The 18,660-nt window shown below is 39.4% G+C and overlaps 1 protein-coding gene across 9 annotated transcripts in view; it reads right to left on the minus strand.

Moving 5' to 3' along the window:
• LOC126186395 (protein lap4) overlaps positions 1-18,660 on the minus strand; it is a 535,941-nt gene that overhangs the window by 246,322 nt on the left and 270,959 nt on the right. For all 9 annotated transcript variants that reach the window (XM_049928205.1, XM_049928206.1, XM_049928204.1 and 6 more), the window contains exons 6-7: positions 10,794-10,868; positions 7,263-7,480 (exon numbers count right to left, since the gene is read on the minus strand). In XM_049928205.1, the coding sequence (XP_049784162.1) occupies positions 7,263-7,480; positions 10,794-10,868 (293 nt within the window). The remainder of the gene's footprint in view (positions 1-7,262; positions 7,481-10,793; positions 10,869-18,660) is intronic.

Consider the following 18,660-nt stretch of genomic DNA (forward strand, 5'->3'; position numbering starts at 1 on the left):
TTTGAATAAAGACCAACAATACCCAAAGCATTGTTTTGGTTGCGAATAATGAATTATTTATGAATAAAGGAACCAATTCACTGAAAAGCAGAAACGCTGCATCACCAACAGATGCACAAACAAAACATACAGAACTTTGCTTTGCTAGCTTTCGGGATGAAATTTCTTTCTCAAGCTATAGGAGAAAAAAAAAAAAAAAAACACACACACACACACACACACACACACACACACACACACACACAAAAACCACAACCTTTCCCATTACCCCCACCCAATATGTGTTAACTAGGTGTGTGCTGCCATCTTGCACCCTAGACTGCGAAATCACAGGCCCAGCCATCTGCCTCCTCTACCTGCACCTCTAGCTAGCCCATGGATGGCTCCCCACTTTCCCATGAGCCGCTAGATGCTTGCCACCAACCCCTTCCTGCCTCCCACCTCTCTCAATCTCTCATCCCACCTCTCAGCCTACACCCCCACCTCATCCCAGTACACTCACCGTGGGCCAGGAGAGGGGGGGGAGGGGGGGGGGGGAGAGTGAGTTTGTGTGTGTGTGTGTGTGTGTGTGTGTGTGTGTGTGTGTGTGTGTGTGTGTGTTTTTCTCCTACAGCTTGAGAAAGGTATTGCACTCCAACAGCTAGCAAAGCAAAGCTCTGTACCTTTTGCTGGCGTATCAGTCGATGACGCAGCACTTCTACCTTTCGATGAGTCATCTCCTTTATTTGTAAGTAATTCATTATTCTCAACCAGAGCTTTCAGTACATTATTATACCACAAAGTGTTGTTTTGTACGTTTCCTTTTGAACACCCCTTATATTTTACCAAGATTCTACTTCCATCTTACATTCATGATTTGGTAATCACCTAAGCTTTCTGCAGCTAAAAAGATAAACACACGACTTCAAATTGCAATTACATTTTCTTTGATGCTTTCCCTTTCTTTACCTTTTCTGTGTTCAATTGAACTACAATATGCATAAAAGGCATACCTAATAAAATTTGAAAAGCTGTGAGCTTATGAAAAAGACCCACAGAAGTAGCATATTCAAACGATATTTTTGTTTTCAAGAAATGGTGGACCAGACACTATAAAAAGGAGTGTATCATACGAAACAGCAGAAAGAGGTATTCCCAAGAAAAATAAAATTACTTTTCAATTGTCCAAGTTGAAGCATATTAAATACAAATCAGATATGAAATGGATCAGTGTTGCTTATTACTATGCCGATGGATGGACTAGACAAGCACACGTTTTCTCTTAAATGCTACGATATCCCTCAGAATCTACTGATGATAAAGCATATCTCAATGGCAGTCCTCCAATAATCTGCAAAAAATTGGGCGACATATGAGGTGTGGCTGTAAAATAACAAGACTATTGTTGTAAAACATTTTACTCCAAAAAATACATATTTAATTACTGTCACCCTCAATATACTCCCCTCTTCTATCCCTACAATGTTCCGTGTAAACTTTCCATTAATGGAAACAGTGCTGTAAGTCTTTCTCTGAGAGCTGCTTGATGACACTTGCATTTTTTCTTTCACTGTTTCAATGAACCGAATTTTTTTACCTTTTAATGCAGATCTGAGCTTGTGGAATAGATAAACACCATATGATGCTAGGTCAGGCAAATAAGGTGGGTGGGTCTAACACTGGGGCTCTACTTCAACAGAAAACTCTTTCATCAAACAATGTGATATAAGTCAGCACACAGTCTTGATGCAGAATCCATGACTTGTTCTTCCACAATTTGGGTCACTTTTTCTTATTTTCTCATGGATTTGAGCAAGAATCTCAAGACAGTAATGTTCATTAATAGTTTGACCTAAAGGAATCCAGTCAAGATGTACAATTCAACGAATATAAAAAACTATCATTATCGCTCTGAATCTTTATTTTCTCACTTGAGTTTTTTTTATCTTGGTGAAGCTGGGCCCTTCCAATGCCTGGATTGTCACTTAGTTTCTGGATCATAAAGGAAAAACCACAATGTCACATTTTATCACTCTTTCCAAGAAATTAGAATCATTTTCAATGGTTTTCAAAGTGTTAGTACGAACATTTTTCATGAGCTGCTTTTTATTCGATCATGAGAATTTTCCGTACCGGTTCACGAACACTTCGTTCATGTTGAACTGGTTGTGTAAAATTTGCCTTACATATTCTTTGTTAATATCAATGGTCAGATTCAACCAGATTACCTACTTTTTCAAGATTTTCGTCCTTTTTTTTTATGCCGAATGGCGTTCTGCATATGACTCTACTAGGCCACCTTGCAAATGCTTGAACCAGTAAACTTGGGTACATGATGAACAGTCTTTTCCAAAGACTTCTTTTAGTAACAGATAGGTTTAAGTCATAGTTTTTTCAAGTTTTATGTGAAATTTGGAGACAATTCATTGCTCTTTTATTACAATTATCATTTTATGGCGAAACAATGAAACAGCTCTTGTACAAACTAAGGCCACGGCTACAATGATTTGTCTCCAGACACTAGAGATGAAGCACTGACTGAGAAGGCTTCACGCTGCACAGCTATTGGTTGTTCATCTATGGCACATGTGTACTTAATCTACAACAGCATCAGTCCCATTATTTTACAGCCATACCTCACATCCTGCAGCATATAGTGAGTTTTTCAAGACACTTTCCAAATGTCCCCAACACCAACAGAAGGCGAGGTCAATGAATGAGAAGTGAAGGTGCCTGTAATTACTCCATTCATATGCTCTTCCCAAGATTTTTATCAACTGTAGTCACTTCCTAATTTCCTATTATGTGAAACACTAATAAAAAAGTCTTTTCTGGCAGTTTATTTCATCACAACTTTTTAAAATTCCCGTGTTGTAGAAGTCATACTTTGCAAAAAGGGCGTATTACAATAAACAAATGCACAATAATTGACTGATGCATCCCACTTTGGAGTAGATGGGGTTGGTTGGTTGATTTGATGAGGGGAGGTCATTGGTACCACAACCCAATGTGCCAGAAACTAAGGGTGAATCAACATCAACAGCACAGTCCAGTTGATAGGAAAGAAAAATGGGCAAAGAAAGATGAAGAAGGATCATCAGGCGAAGAAGAGGCAGGGAGGGGGCAAGAGCACACAGTGCCCCCAATGCGCTATGTGCAATGGGATGCTAGCACTACTGCCAACCCATCCTTGTCCCACACCATACCTTGATTGTGATACAATCAAGACAACGCCAAGAGAAGAAGACACAAGAAAAGGGGAAACAAAACATCACAAATGACCAGACAAAACCAGAAAAAGGAGTAGAAAATGTGGTGTCACCACCAGACACCACATTTGCTAGGTGGTAGCCTTTAAATCAGCCGCGGTCCGTTAGTATACGTCGGACCCGCGTGCCGCCACTATCAGTGATTGCAGACCGAGCGCCGCCACACGGCAGGTCTAGAGAGACTTCCTAGCACTCGCCCCAGTTGTACAACCAACTTTGCTAGTGATGGTTCACTGACAAAATACGCTCTCATTTGCCGAGACGATAGTTAGCATAGCCTTCAGCTACGTCATTTGCTACGACCTAGCAAGGCGCCATTACCAGTTACTATTGATACTGAATTATGTACAGTCAAGAGCGACGCTCATCATTAATGGATTAAAGTTAAGTATTCCACCAGCTACGTTAGTTTTTCTAAAGTCTAAATTCCTTGCCCTGTTCCAGACCTCACGCCAGCCTGTGTGAGCTGAAACGCGTGCCTTTCGGCTTCCTCTAATAATACGGTGTTGGCTCTCCTGCCAACCCACAACAGAAAACCTGACCAGAGTGAAGGAAAGGCCAAAGGCACCCAAACCAATGCCAACACTAACCAAGGGTCTCCAATTCTGGAAAGAAATTCAGGTACTTAAATCTGAGAGGACAAATCACTTCCGCAAAGAAATATGAGGATGGACATAGCTGTAGAAGGCCCATCTGCGAACACCTATAACAAGGAGAGTAGGAGGGCATATTTAGTACGTAAGGGCAAAAGGTGGGGGCAGTCCAGCAAAATATGGACCACCATGAGGGAGTCCCCACCAACTACAAAGAGTGATGACTCATCACAAAGTAAAAATGCATGTGTCAATCTGGTATGGCTGATACAAAGATGGCAAAGGATGATAGATTCCTGCTGGGAGAGGCAGAGGGAAGAACACCACATGATAGGAGTCCCCTGGATTGCACAAAGCTTATTAGGCAATGGGGATGGCCCTCAAGAGTTGGCCCACGACTGAGAAAAAAAAGGAATTGGATGTGAAGCTGGAAATCCACCCTTGGAGAGGTCACATGGTGAATGGTGGTAGGTGGTAGCCCCATCCCAACCCCCGTCCTGATAAGATGACTGCCAAGCTCATCACCTGGGATACCCGGATGGCCAGGAAACCAAAGGAAATCAACCGAACAAGCAGAATGGTCAAGATCAGCAAGAAGGTGGTGGATGGCAAATACCAAGGGGTGGCAGGAGAAACCCTGGCTGATAGCCTGAAGGCTGCTCATCAAGTCCTTACAAATGAAACTCAGGTGAAGGAGGACCATTTACGAAATTTCGAAACCAAAGAGCCTGTTATATGGTAATCTGTTCCACAGTAAACACCCCACATGTAACAGGCAAGAGATGGCATTCCTTGCTACCAGAAGACCTGAAGGCATAATCCATGCGACTGGCGGATTTAGAACCATCAGTGTAAAAAATAATAACACGCTGGAACTTCTGTAAGAGCAAGCAGAACAAACAACAGAACATGATGGAGTCTTTTGGACCCTGTAAGAGATCCATCCTAATCTGGGACCAAGAAGCTAACCAAAGGGCTGGTATTCGGGAAAGAGCATTGGGTACAGAACAAACAGGGAAGATGGAGAGAAGCAAGGCAGAGCCCAACCAGAAATGCCACCGGAGGGCAGGCAGCAGGTGGGCGACATCACAAAGTCATAAAAAGAATAGAGTGGGAGGGGTGTGCAGGGAAAGAGTAAACAGCAATGACATATGAAACAAGGAGCTGGGACTGCCAGTGTCAATCAGAAGTCTATCAACAGGGCTAGTGTGAGAAGCACCAGTGGCCAAAAGGATACCACGATGGTGGAGCAGTTCCAAGATAGGCAGTGTAGAAGGGGCCGTTGTGTCATACATTTGAAACCACAGTCCAGAAGGGACAGATCTAAGGCCCCATAAAGACGGAAAAGAGTAGAATGATCGATGACATGAGAGGTGTTGTCCATGAAGTGAAGGGCATTTAGTTAATTGAAACAGCTAATCTTCAGAATGCGGATGTAGAATAAACAAGTAAGGTTTTTGTCAAAAAGACGACCCAAGAAAAAGAACTGGGGGACCACAATCAGACATTGGGCACCCAGGTACAACTGCAAATTGGGATAGACCACAGCACAATGACAGGAAATCACTACCCATGATTTAAAGTGTGAAAAACGTGTGAGAGTGTCAACACAGATGCATGCCAAATAGCACCATGGAGCTGTCGCTCCGCAGAGGCCAGTGAGTGGGAACTATCCTAGATACAGAAATTGTCCACATACATGTCCATGGATGACCAATGGTCTGACAGAGGCCACAAATCGATTAATAGTGACAGGTAAAGGGACACTAAGTACAGACCTGACAGGTACACCATTCTCTGGGTCCACTGAAAATGTTGCCAACGTAAACTCTGAATAATCGATGGGACAGGAACCAGCGAACAAAAATTGGGAGATGACAACTGCTGCAGGATCTCGTATTACGAAACTATAAATTCAAATTCCACCAAACACAGGACGTTAGTTTCCAAAGCATTGAAATCGAGATTGTGATGTGCAATTGTAGGCCAATATTAGCTCATATCACGTGATCTCGCCAGCCGATGACAGCAGATATTCAGAGCTTAGGCCACGTACTGTCAGTCAACAGCAACATCACTGTTAAGAAGCGCGAACACAAATAGGAAAAGCCTATAGTTTAAATTAATATATACAGTGTATATATAAGTTTAAATTAATATGCACAGTATATATAGAGTATACATATAATATTGGTCTTTTTGTGTGTGTTACACTTTACACTACATCACACAGATGTGCCAGTCAGATTTTAAATAATGAATAAATGTCAGGTCTTCTGGCCTCGTTAAGCGTCTGCTCCTCGAAGTGTTAAGTTTTGAATGGGAGTCGACTGCTCTGTGACTTAATAAATTCATCTAACATTCTGACACGTAACATAATTCATCTTGCGTAAACGTAAATTTACTTTGAAACTAACGCTTCTCAAACCACCATTTGTAATATTTTCCCGTAACCTGTTAGAAACAGGTTCATTTCAGCAGCTGCCAGAGAGAGTCAGAAAACAGGCATCACTGTATGTGCACAACTACAATGACGTACGAAGCCCGTATGTTCATACGAGTTTACATTATGTCATAAAGAAACAGGACATCATAGGCTACTCCAAGAGTATTGGACTTTAGTAAACCATACTAAACTGCATAATTTGGCTTAAACTGCACATTCATATGTCCAGATTCACAATGAAGTAGGCCACAACCTGATATTAAGTTTTTCAGTGTGGTTTCCAGGATGTTAGACTATCAGTTCTTACCATCCAAAATTGTAAGAAGTTAACTGAAAACTAGAACACTGAAAAATTCCCAGAATTCTAAAAAATTTCCAGCTTTCCCTCCCAGGGTTTTCCTGGATTTCCCAGTTGTCCTGGGGTGTATACACCCTGTTTCAGTATTGTGACAAAATGTGACTGCAAAGCTGCAGCAAGTTTCAGGTGCCATCTTTGTGTTTCAGACTAAGCTTTTTGTGTCTAGTGAACATTTTCACTTTTGTTACATATGTTCTTTCTGGATCTCTTAGTTCAGTTGTCTTGCTGGTGTGGTTCTTTCGCTACCTTCTTGTCTTCATATTCATCATTCTCGTCTTTGACACTTTCTCTACATTGCAAGATTTGCCACCAATGGTAACAAACACTATTTGTAGAAGTATATACACATACACATTGAGGTATGAAGCATTAAAGCCGAGGGCTTTTAACACAAACAGAGCCTACATAATTTGAATGAGGTTTTCTTGGAAGAAATTAAGTAAGGTAAGTATTATTTCACAGCAGCAGGAAAGAAACTATGCCACACACGGTTTTAGCAAAACTTCACTTAAAGCCCCCTTTAATAGTTTACAATTTTTTGTCATCCTTTTTTACAACTTTGCAAAAAACCATTGACCACAATTCCCAACAATTACAAGTACACTAGTAATACTTACTTTCCAATATTGGGGTTCAATGAAACCAGTCTGTTCTGGTCAACCTTAAGAATTGTAAGCTTCTGTAAATACCCTAGACCATCTGGTAGACTCTCAATCATGTTCTGTGATAAATGCAGATCTGTGAGACTCTCCAGACCACCAATTTCATTTGGGAGATCTTCCAGTCGGTTCTCCGAAATATCCAAACAAGCTAATTTCTTCAAGTTGCCTATCTCCTGTTAGGACAAAAAAAATAGTTCACTGGTTGAACCCTTTCAGTGTTTATCACAGTAAGTAAGTAACACAAATTAGAGACCCAATCATCAAAATAATTATTACACAAGCTTTCAATTATCCTAGGTTAAAATGAACAGATTTTATCTTTCACTGTCCTTAGGTATTTTTGGAATTTAGTGAGTACATAATTTTCCAAGGCTAACAGGAGACCATCAACCACCTATTCAATTTTTATGCATTTTATTGACAATAAATGATTCATTAATACTGCCATTCCAGTGCAATTAAACATATAAGGCCTTACTAACACTTATTAAAGAGAGAATAATTTCTCATCCCGCTTTAGCAGTGCTATTGGTTACTCTGTTGATGTAATGGACAGAATGTCTATTTAGAGGACAACAGAACCATTCTTGTTTCATTTACCAGTATTAGTTGTTTGGCAGCATTCACAGCCATTCTTGGTTATTAAAATAATGAACCAGGCAACTTTCTCAGGAGCAGATATGGCAGCTGGTTCCAACTGCAGCACATTAGAAGTAGGTGCATTTCAAGGTCCATAAATATTGCTAAGATGAAGGTGCTCTCTGTATGGTTTAGTTATGATGCAATATTATTCACAAAGGAAGATTGGCTGGATACCACACTTTATGAGGTATGGCAGCTACAATCAAGGGGTAAAAATCTGCTGTGTAATTTCGTGAAAAATTTCAAAATTTGGTACAGAAAGAGTTTTATACATTTTAACAACTACATAGCACAGAGAGATGTCTTTGAATTTTTAAAAGTGGCTATCCAAGGCATTCGTCTCACAAAATGATGGGTGCCATGGGTGTAACAAGCTATCTACTGCTTACCACTTAAGGACATTAGTAAAACTGACTAGCCGAGATCTCAAATATATGACCCCTGAAAATCTGCCTGTCCAGAACACCAAAATGTGTTATCAGCAGATCTCTCTTATGGTGAGTTTGTTCTGTAAGCTGAAATTCCCTTGTACCTAATATAGTGTCAAGGAAAGTTCTCTGGTTGTGCAATAGTCCACCTCAACCATGGAAACTCAGTTAAGAAACAACTGCAAAATCCCCACAACCCAACATTCCAGGCTTAATTCACTCATGCTCAAAGAGTTACTGAAGCCTTTAAATTACATTACCAGAAACTGCACCTTCAAGAACTGCTCCTTAATCACAGTGACATATGCCTTTGGAAAACCGTATTCACAGGATCAACATCAAACATGCTATACACTGGGAAACTGAAGTTTTCAGTAGTTTGAGGAAACCACCTACAATGACTGAGGAATAGCTTGCTGAACAATACAGAGGATGATGAAATTAAGGACCTGACAATAGCACAGGACACTCCTCCCAGCTGAAAGACACGCCTCACAAAACAGGTGACGTCAAAATAAAATTTTATGAAGAATCCAGTGGTGACGACAGTGATCCAGTGAAAATTGTTTCAGAGACAAAAGTAGGTTTCTGCCTCCTTCAGTGACACTTGCTTGCTACCACCACTGCTACACTGCTACCACTACTACTACCACAACCAATCGCACACCTGACAAAATTAATGTGGAGCACCCAGAAGATATGGTCAGATGCCAATGTAAATGTACACATACGCACCATTGGCAGGTATATAAATGATTAAAATTGTAATTCTCTCTGTCAGGTACATGAGCCACCAGAGTGCATGTGGGCTGTTACTTGGCTGGGTAAAGCTAGGACATGTAAGGGGTATGAACTGAAGGGGTATGAACTGCTTCAGATGTTGAGTGATCACTATGGAGGAAACGGAGATACCGCATACACTTGTGGGACAGTGTTATCAGTGCCTGACAAAGTCTGAAAGTGTCCCACAATGTGGGTTTCATTTGGCTGGTGGGTGGAATTGTGCAATATCCAAGACTTGTGGTGCTTTCAGATGTGACAATGGGCTAATGTTAGACTGAATGGGAATATGAGGCCACACATACTTTTTGTCAAGGTTCCAGTTGGCCATGGCTGACCATCTTAATGGAGGAACACCATACTGTTCACCAAGCACATGGTGGTCTCTTCACATCTGTGTCTGCCATCCGAGAACAAGTAATGGACTCACTGCAATATCCCGAGTCACCCTGCACCATTTGTTGGAGATTAGCAGCAGCCAGTGTGGAGAACTACCACCCCACGCTGCTAACTGCTCAACACAAGGCTGTGTTTGGAGTAGTGCCGTGACTGTGAAGCATGGACTGCTGACTGTTTTGGAGAGGCACAGCAGTGCTACTCTTGGTACCACAGCTGACATTGGCTGTAGAAACTCTTGACAGCACTATGGTACATCACATATATTCTGCATCTTCATGTGTTACCTCTCATGTGATGGTACTGTGTTGCCATTTTGCAATGGAACAACACTCACCCACATGTGACACGTTTCTTTGCACTGTCTGGGTGATGTTGAGGCACACCTGTGGCCAGTAATATGTCCAGATCTGTCCCCAATAGAACATTTGGGGTCAGCTCAGACTACTACTCCCCAGTGCCAGTATGAAGGACATCCAGGACCAGCTACAATAATTGTGGGCCACCTGTTTCAGAAGAGGATACAGCAGCTTCATGACACCCTTCTCAACCTTATCAGTGCCTGCATCCAAGTCAGAGGGGCTGCAATGTCAGAATTACAAGTGGACTCTCACAGTCAAGTTCTTTGCAAATTTGACTAAATCTTGTACGACTACTATAACATTACATACTCTTTCAAACTATGAGGTTTCATTTTGTTTTCTTCTCCCCTACTGGGTACATCACTTTATTGTCAGGCAGGGTAGTAATTGTTCATTATAAATTTAAACATTACTACTATTACAATCATACATTCAGTGTTTGCCTCCCAAAACCATATGTATGTATGTAAGACCTTTAATCCCCCTTCTTTTATTTTCCTTTCGGATTATCCAAGCTCTGGTATTGCCTGAGGATGTTTGGGCCCCAACCACGTAAGATGTCGAGTTTCTTTGTGTGGTCCTTTCCATTTCTACTAATCATGCACATACATGCACATGGGTTTGTAGCAACATTGAAAGAAATTTAACTAAAATTAATATTTATGTTAAAAGTAAATCTTATACAGATATCTGGAAATTAAATTAATGGCATCTATTAATTACACTAGCTTAATACTAGTGGATGTAATTAATGAAACATTTCAATATGGTTAAAGTTCTGTTATTTGTAACACTCGTTCTGACAAAGTTTGAGGAAAATACAGAATATCTAAATTGCCTCATAAGATAAATGGGTACTTTTTGTTTGTTTTTCTTACTGGTGGTAAATGCTGTAGTTGGTTGTGGTCAAGCCAGAGCTCTTGTAGTGCTGGAAGTTTACCAATGTGATGTGGCTGAAAACCCAACACAGAATTAATATATGAGCATCAACAATTAAAATAATTGAATTCTATAAAAGACTTGCAATTTAGGACTACTCATTAGATACATAGAAGTACTGATCCAGTGCAGAATAATTATCAATACATCTTACACCAATATCTTGCCAAAAGTCAACAAAAGAGGAAAAAAATGTTTGTTTTCTACAACAATGTCTCGAGAAATTTTAAACAAATCAAGAAAACAATACATTTAATAAAAGAAAGATGAGAGGAGAAAAAGAGGGACAGTGAAGAGATGCTACAACCTCAGTGTAATTTGTCCACCAACTTTAATCAGCACAATCAATGTGACAGATCTGTCGCACATAATCAAGTTATTGTATTTTTTTAATTACATGAAAGGCAAACAATGATAATAGCATATACAAACAGTACTGCTTATATCCAAGATCAGCTTTTACAGTTCATAAAACTATCACTTTTTGCCTTTTTTACACACCTCTCAATGGTGCTTTGCTGCCCATAATACTTGTTAACTGGAAATGTAACAATTTTCAGACATAATTGACACCATAATTTCCTTTCATTTACACCTATATAAGGAAGTCACTGTTTCATTTAAACACCTAAGCCACAAAATGCATTTTTAATTAATTATTCAGTCTATTTCAAGAACTCATAATATTAAAAGTGGTTCCTAAACAATGTACAAACCTATATCGAACACGGCATCAGCATAAAAGCAAATAAAAAGCAATAGTATCAAATTGTCAAAAATATTGAGTAAATAACAGACATTAAACAACACAATTAAGTGTAAAAATAAATTAGCCATATACAATACAGGGCATGAGTAAACACATTACCCAAATCAACACAATACTGCTTTCTTATGTACACAGCAGGAGACTGCACATTCCAAACACTGAAAGGACACTTAATAATACAATAATGTGTCATAAGTAAGAACATAATTGTTTATATCATTAATAAAAAGTTCAAATACTATGCAACTGCAGGTATAAGAGATACATATCACTGCTATTCGATGTCCTCAATCATGATTAAACATTATTATTTATGTTATGCTAACAATTTTTTGTGTTTATGCTGTTTCTAATATGGGCTTTAATCTTGTTTACGATTAACTTTATTCCTGAAACTGGTTGTCACGTTAACTAATACCACTTTGACATCATACCTAGTGGCTGCCATTTCTTCCTATATCCCTATAAATAGTTTGCTTCTCAATGTTTTAAATTAGTAAATCAAACAATGGAAAATCCAGGATGGAATGTAACAATACGAGAGAAGGAAAGTTTCTACTCACAGCCGCGGCTCAGCATCTCCACTATATGGTGAGTAGCAACTTTCCTTCTCTCGTATTGTTTCAAATTAGTAAATCATTTAAGCCCTCAATTCTGGGTTGACTACAGTTCCAAGCACCAGAATTTCATGGAAGTGATTGAGCAAGTTTGTTCATTGTACCAAAAGTACTTGGGAAATAAAGGTGACAGTCCACATAAGTAATGTGCACACCTACATCCCCCTCCTCACCCCCCCCCCAAAAAAAATTCCTTTCCACATTTTTTCCTTACCCCATCCATCCATCACATTCTACAGCTCCAAAACAGCTAAAAAGTTTTTAACACAGTATCAACTTGATATGCAAGCAGGGGGTAAGATAAGGAAGTCTCTTCTGGATTACCTGATGATTAGGAATGCCTAAATACACAGTTACACACTAACTGGTTTCACAGAAACTATCATATCACCACCAAAGATACAATAGATGAATAACAATTGCCACAATACATGACAGCAGGGTGGGGATTGGAAATGCAACACCCTGATCACATTCTTGGTGTGAACAGAGATTCTATCATTAAAACATAAAAGCAAAGGGCTAATGTTCAATGACACGTTTAACTAAAGTAGTCTACGCCAGACAAGGACTTTATCTCACAAATTCACAAACCAATGGATAAAATCACTTATACATATAGAGACAAATACAAACAGTTTGCTCACTTGAATCGGAGTGTCAGCATGGTCTTTAAAGCAGACCGTTAAATATACCTGCACAACAATACACTCAGTTTTTGGAATCCTACTTTATCTTTCTCACAAAATAATAAACAGTAATTCTATTAATTGTTTTGGAAATGGTACCAATGTATGGAACACATGATATTCTGGTTTCTTTTCATTGGTGTCTGTAGGCAGTGTTACAATGTGATACAGGGCATAGTAATACTAACCACTGACAAAGAAAATGCAATACTTGTAACGTTAAGCAAGGACTACAAAAGTAAAACATATGATCTATTGAGTGATTCTGCCTATGGAAATGATAATGCTGATTTCACCAATAAAATTCAAGCTAACCTGATGTGTCACCACAACTTGTTAGGCTTAGAAAGCAATATCACTAATAAACTATAACCAGTTGTGGCTGATCCACCTTGGCTGTTTAACACTTTTCAAATTACATGAGATTGGCATCCATTTGTGGCAAAATGATATGTTCCAATGTACAAAGAGCAGTCAAATGAAAAAAAGACAGATATAAGAACAGTAGGTACATTGTTTATTACTTCAAAAATAATAGCCATAATTTTTAATACAGTTATCCCACTGTGAGGCAAGACAGTCTATGCCTTCATTGTAAAATGTTTCCTGCTGCCCACAGAACCATAATTGTACCCAGGCATGAATCTCTTTGCTCAAAGCAAATCAAAAGCATTTTTCTTCAGGACTCAAAAAATATGGAAATAACATGGCAATAGACTGGGACTGTATGGAGAAAACATAAGGGCTTTCCCGAGAAACTTCTGCAACATAGTCTCAAGAACCTTGGCAACATGTGGGCAGGCATTATCCTGCTAGAAAATGATACCACCCAACATTCCCTTTGACTGCTGAGAGCTGGCAATCACATTTCCCAACCAGAAGCATGGTGATCCGCTTCAACATCCACTTCAACATGCCCTGCCTCCAAAGGTTCTATGGTACAAACATTCCTCTCAAGCTGGTCTGGGTGAAGAATGTGTGCTGCTGAAACTGCAAGGAGCAGTAAATTCACTTTCCTTGTGGGATGTTGGGTGATCACTCCACTCTTTACGCACTTTGAGGGCCCATCATTTACTCTGAAGGCAGTTAGCATGTCTAACAGAGTCACAATTTGAATATGTCGTGATACATCCTATATTATGCCACGAGCAGTGAAATGGCTCTCAATGTGCTGAACCACAGGGCTGGGTCATCAGTCAAAAGCAACAGTGCTCCAAATGCCACACGATATATTTCTGTATCTGTATGCCACAAACAATGCAGCTGCAGTTCACTGGTCTTATTGTTGCAGGACGGTAGCAGCTGACTTACATGGTCCATCACTACAGGGCCTGGTCTTTCATCTAACATGACTTTGTTGGTGGCTTGGCTGTGACCAAATTTTTTCTGATGTAAAGAAGTAACTGCCGATATCCTTGAAATTTCATGTGCAAAGTGGTGACCTCCTCCTGCAGCAGTTGCCCTTGTTACTGGAGTAATTCTTCTTACTGATGCAGCAGATGTTGCTGCTCTTTTACTTGATGATTCTGCAGCTGGTACTGATGTTTTAACTTTTGTAACTGTGCCCTCATCTGTTCCTTATTCATATCTGATGACTGCAGGCCACTGATGTTCATATTCACGGACTACAGGTTACTTGTTGTTTCCATTCTCCCTCAGAAGTCATCACTTGTGAGGTACAAATATTTTTGGACAATATAGGACATGTCATCAGAAAGTAACAAGAATTTTTGTTTTTCTTAAATAATCTTTATTTATTCATCAACATCAATTTTGTCCCCTTCAAAGTAACCCCCCCCCCCCCCCTCAAATATAATAGATTTGTGCCAGGGTTTTTTCCAATCATGGAAGCACTTCTGGAACTCACTTTTCATTACGGTGTTCAGTTCCTTCAGTGATTCTGTTTTTATCTCATCTGGTGGAAAAATAATGTCCTTTCATGGTTCTCTTCAGCCTCAGGAACAGAAACAAGTCCCAGGGGGAAATGTCCAGTGAATACAGTGGCTGAGGTAACACAACAGTTTTGTTTTTTGCCAAAAAATCAAGTCCAAGCATTGCAGCGCGAGTGGGAACATTATTGCAATGCTGTTTCCATGAGTGGTTTTGCCACAATTCTGGTCATTTTCACACTGCTTTACACAAACAGCACGTAACTTCCAGGTAGCATTCCTGGTTGACCATATGACCATAAGGCAGGAATTCATGATGCACTATCCTATTGTAATTAAAGAAAACACTGAGAACTACTTTCACATGAGATCGAATTTGTCAAATTTTTTTCAGTCTTGGCTCTGCACGCAGTTTCCATGGGGACAACTGGGCCTTGATTTTGACGTCACAGCACGTAACCAAGTTCCATCACCTATTACAACCTTCATTAGAAGTTCTGGATTATTGTCGACTTCATTCAGCAATTCCTGAGCAATGTCTATGCAATTTCTTCTTTGGTCGAAATTCAACAATTTTGGAACAAACTTTGCTGCTACACATTTCCTGCCCTATATATATATATATATATATATATATATATATATATATATATATATATATATATATATATATATATATATATATATATATATATATATATATATATATATATATATATATATATATATATAAACAAAGATGATGTGACTTACCAAATGAAAGTGCTGGCAGGTCGACAGACACACAAACAAACACAAACATACACACAAAATCCAAGCTTTCGCAACCAACGGTTGCCTCGTCAGGAAAGAGGGAAGGAGAAGGAAAGACAAAAGGATATGGGTTTTAAGGGAGAGGGTAAGGAGTCATTCCAATCCCGGGAGCGGAAAGACTTACCTTAGGGGGAAAAAAGGACAGGTATACACTCGCACACACACACATATCCATCCACACATACACAGACACAAGCAGACACTTGTAAAGGCAAAGAGTTTGGCAGAGAGTTTGGTTTGTGTTTGTTTGTGTGTCTGTCGACCTGCCAGCACTTTCATTTGGTAAGTCACATCATCTTTGTTTTTAAATATATTTTTCCTTCGTGGAATGTTTCCTTCTATTATATATATATATATAAATTAAAATAAATAAAATTGCTTAGCATGAGAAAGGATATACTGACACCATCACAAACTTCTATGGTGGTGATTTGATGATTTTTCACAATCATTTGCTTCACTTCTTCCACAATGTCATCAGTAATTTATGCATAGCTCTGAGGGATGAAGTAGTGAAGGCAGCAGAGGATCAAGTAGGTAAAAAGATGAGGCCTAGTAGAACTCCTTGGGTAACAGAAGAAATATTGAATTTAATTGATGAAAGGAGAAAATATAAGAATGCAGTAAATGAAGCAGGCAAAAAGGAATACAAACATCTCAAAAATGAGATCGACAGGAAGTGCAAAATGGCTAAGCAGGAATGGCTAGAGGACAAATGTAAGGATGTGGAGGCTTATATCACTAGGGGTAAGATAGATACTGCCTACAGGAAAATTAAAGAGACCTTTGGAGAAAAGAGAACTACTTGTATGAATATCAAAAGCTCAGATGGAAACCCAGTTCTAACCAAAGAAGGGAAAGCAGAAAGATGGAAGGAGTATATAGAGGGTCTATACAAGGGTGATGTACTTGAGGACAATATTATGGAAATGGAAGAGGATGTAGATGAAGATGATACTGCGTGAAGAGTTTGACAGAGCACTGAAAGACCTGAGTCAAAACAAGGCCCCCGGAGTAGCCAACATTCCATTAGAACTACTGACGGCCTCGGGAGAGCCACTCCTGACAAAACTTTACCATCTGGTGAGCAAGATGTATGAGACAGGCGAAGTACCCACAGACTTCAAGAAGAATATAATAATTCCAATCCCAAAGAAAGCAGGTGTTGACAGATGTAAAATTACCGAACAATCAGTTTAATAAGTCATGGCTGCAAAATACTAACACGAATTCTTTACAGATGAATGGAAAAACTGGTAGAAGCCGACATCGGTGAAGATCAGTTTGGATTCCGTAGAAATATTGGAACACGTGAGGCAATACTGACCTTACGACTTATCTTAGAAGAAAGATTAAGGAAAGGCAAACCTACGTTTATAGCATTTGTAGACTTAGAGAAAGCTTTTGACAATGTTGACTGGAATAATCTCTTTCAAATTCTAAAGGTGGCAGGGGTAAAATACAGGGAGCGAAAGGCTATTTACAATTTGTACAGAAACCAGATGGCAGTTATAAGAGTTGGGGGGCATGAAAGGGAAGCAGTGGTTGGGAAGGGAGTAAGACAGGGTTGTAGCCTCTCCCCGATGTTATTCAATCTGTATATTGAGCAAGCAGTAAAGGAAACAAAAGAAAAATTCGGAGTAGGTATTAAAATCCATGGAGAAGAAATAAAAACTTTGAGGTTCGCCGATGACATTGTAATTCTGTCAGAGACAGCAAAGGACTTGGAAGAGCAGTTGAACGGAATGGATAGTATCTTGAAAGGAGGATATAAGATGAACATCAACATAAGCAAAACGAGGATAATGGAATGCAGTCGAATTAAGTCAGGTGACGTTGAGGGTATTAGATTAGGAAATGAGACACTTAAAGTAGTAAAGGAGTTTTGTTATTTGGGGAGCAAAATAAGTGATGATGGTCGAAGTAGAGAGGATATAAAATGTAGACTGGCAATGGCAAGGAAAGCGTTTCTGAAGAAGAGAAATTTGTTAACATAGAGTATAGATTTAAGTGTCAGGAAGTCGTTTCTGAAAGTATTTGTATGGAGTGTAGCCATGTATGGAAGTGAAACGTGGACGATAAATAGTTTGGACAGGAAGAGAATAGAAGCTTTCGAAATGTGGTGCTACAGAAGAATGCTGAAGATTAGATGGGTAGATCACATAACTAATGAGGAGGTATTGAATAGAATTGGGGAGAAGAGGAGTCTGTGGCACAACTTGACGAGAAGAAGAGACCAGTTGGTAGGACATGTTCTGTGGCATCAAGGGATCACCAATTTAGCATTGGAGGGCAGCGTGGAGGGTAAAAATCGTAGAGGGAGACCAAGAGATGAACACACTAAGCAGATTCAGAAGGATGTAGGTTGCAGTAGGTACTGGGAGATGAAGAAACTTGCACAGGATAGGGTAGCATGGAGAGCTGCATCAAACCAGTCTCAGGACTGAAGACCACAACAACAACAATTTATGCGCCACAATGTCCATGGTGGTCACCATCTTTAATTGTCTTACTCATAGTATATTCGCCAAAAGCCACACCAACATTTCAAATGTGGTGCTGCACTTTATTCCATTTTTCAAGCAAATTCTTTGACCTTCTTTTATAAAAGTAAACCACCACTGAGCACTTTAAAAGACGTATAACCTTTCTGCCAGTCAACAATAAAATAAATATTAAAAACAGCTGAAAATGCAAATGTACATCAGCAATGCGAGTAACATCCAAGACAAAAAAAATTGAAAATTGGACTTATAAAGCCTGCAAAATTAAATAATTCCCGTTACTTTTTGATCACACTTCACTTCATATTGTGGCTCAGAGTTCAACAAACTTATTGTTTTAAGGTCACTTCATAACAAAGTGACAGAATTCTATGCATGTTCTGCAATCCAACTGATTAATTGGTTGGTGAAGTGACACACGATACAAGAGTGAAGCTGTTTGCAGATGGAGTTGAAATACGTATCATGAGCAATACTACTACTACGCATATTTCTTCACTCCACTCATCGCATTGTTGACCCCCT

The sequence above is a fragment of the Schistocerca cancellata genome, chromosome 1, assembly GCF_023864275.1.
Source record: "Schistocerca cancellata isolate TAMUIC-IGC-003103 chromosome 1, iqSchCanc2.1, whole genome shotgun sequence".
NCBI classification, from domain to species: Eukaryota; Metazoa; Arthropoda; class Insecta; order Orthoptera; family Acrididae; genus Schistocerca; species Schistocerca cancellata.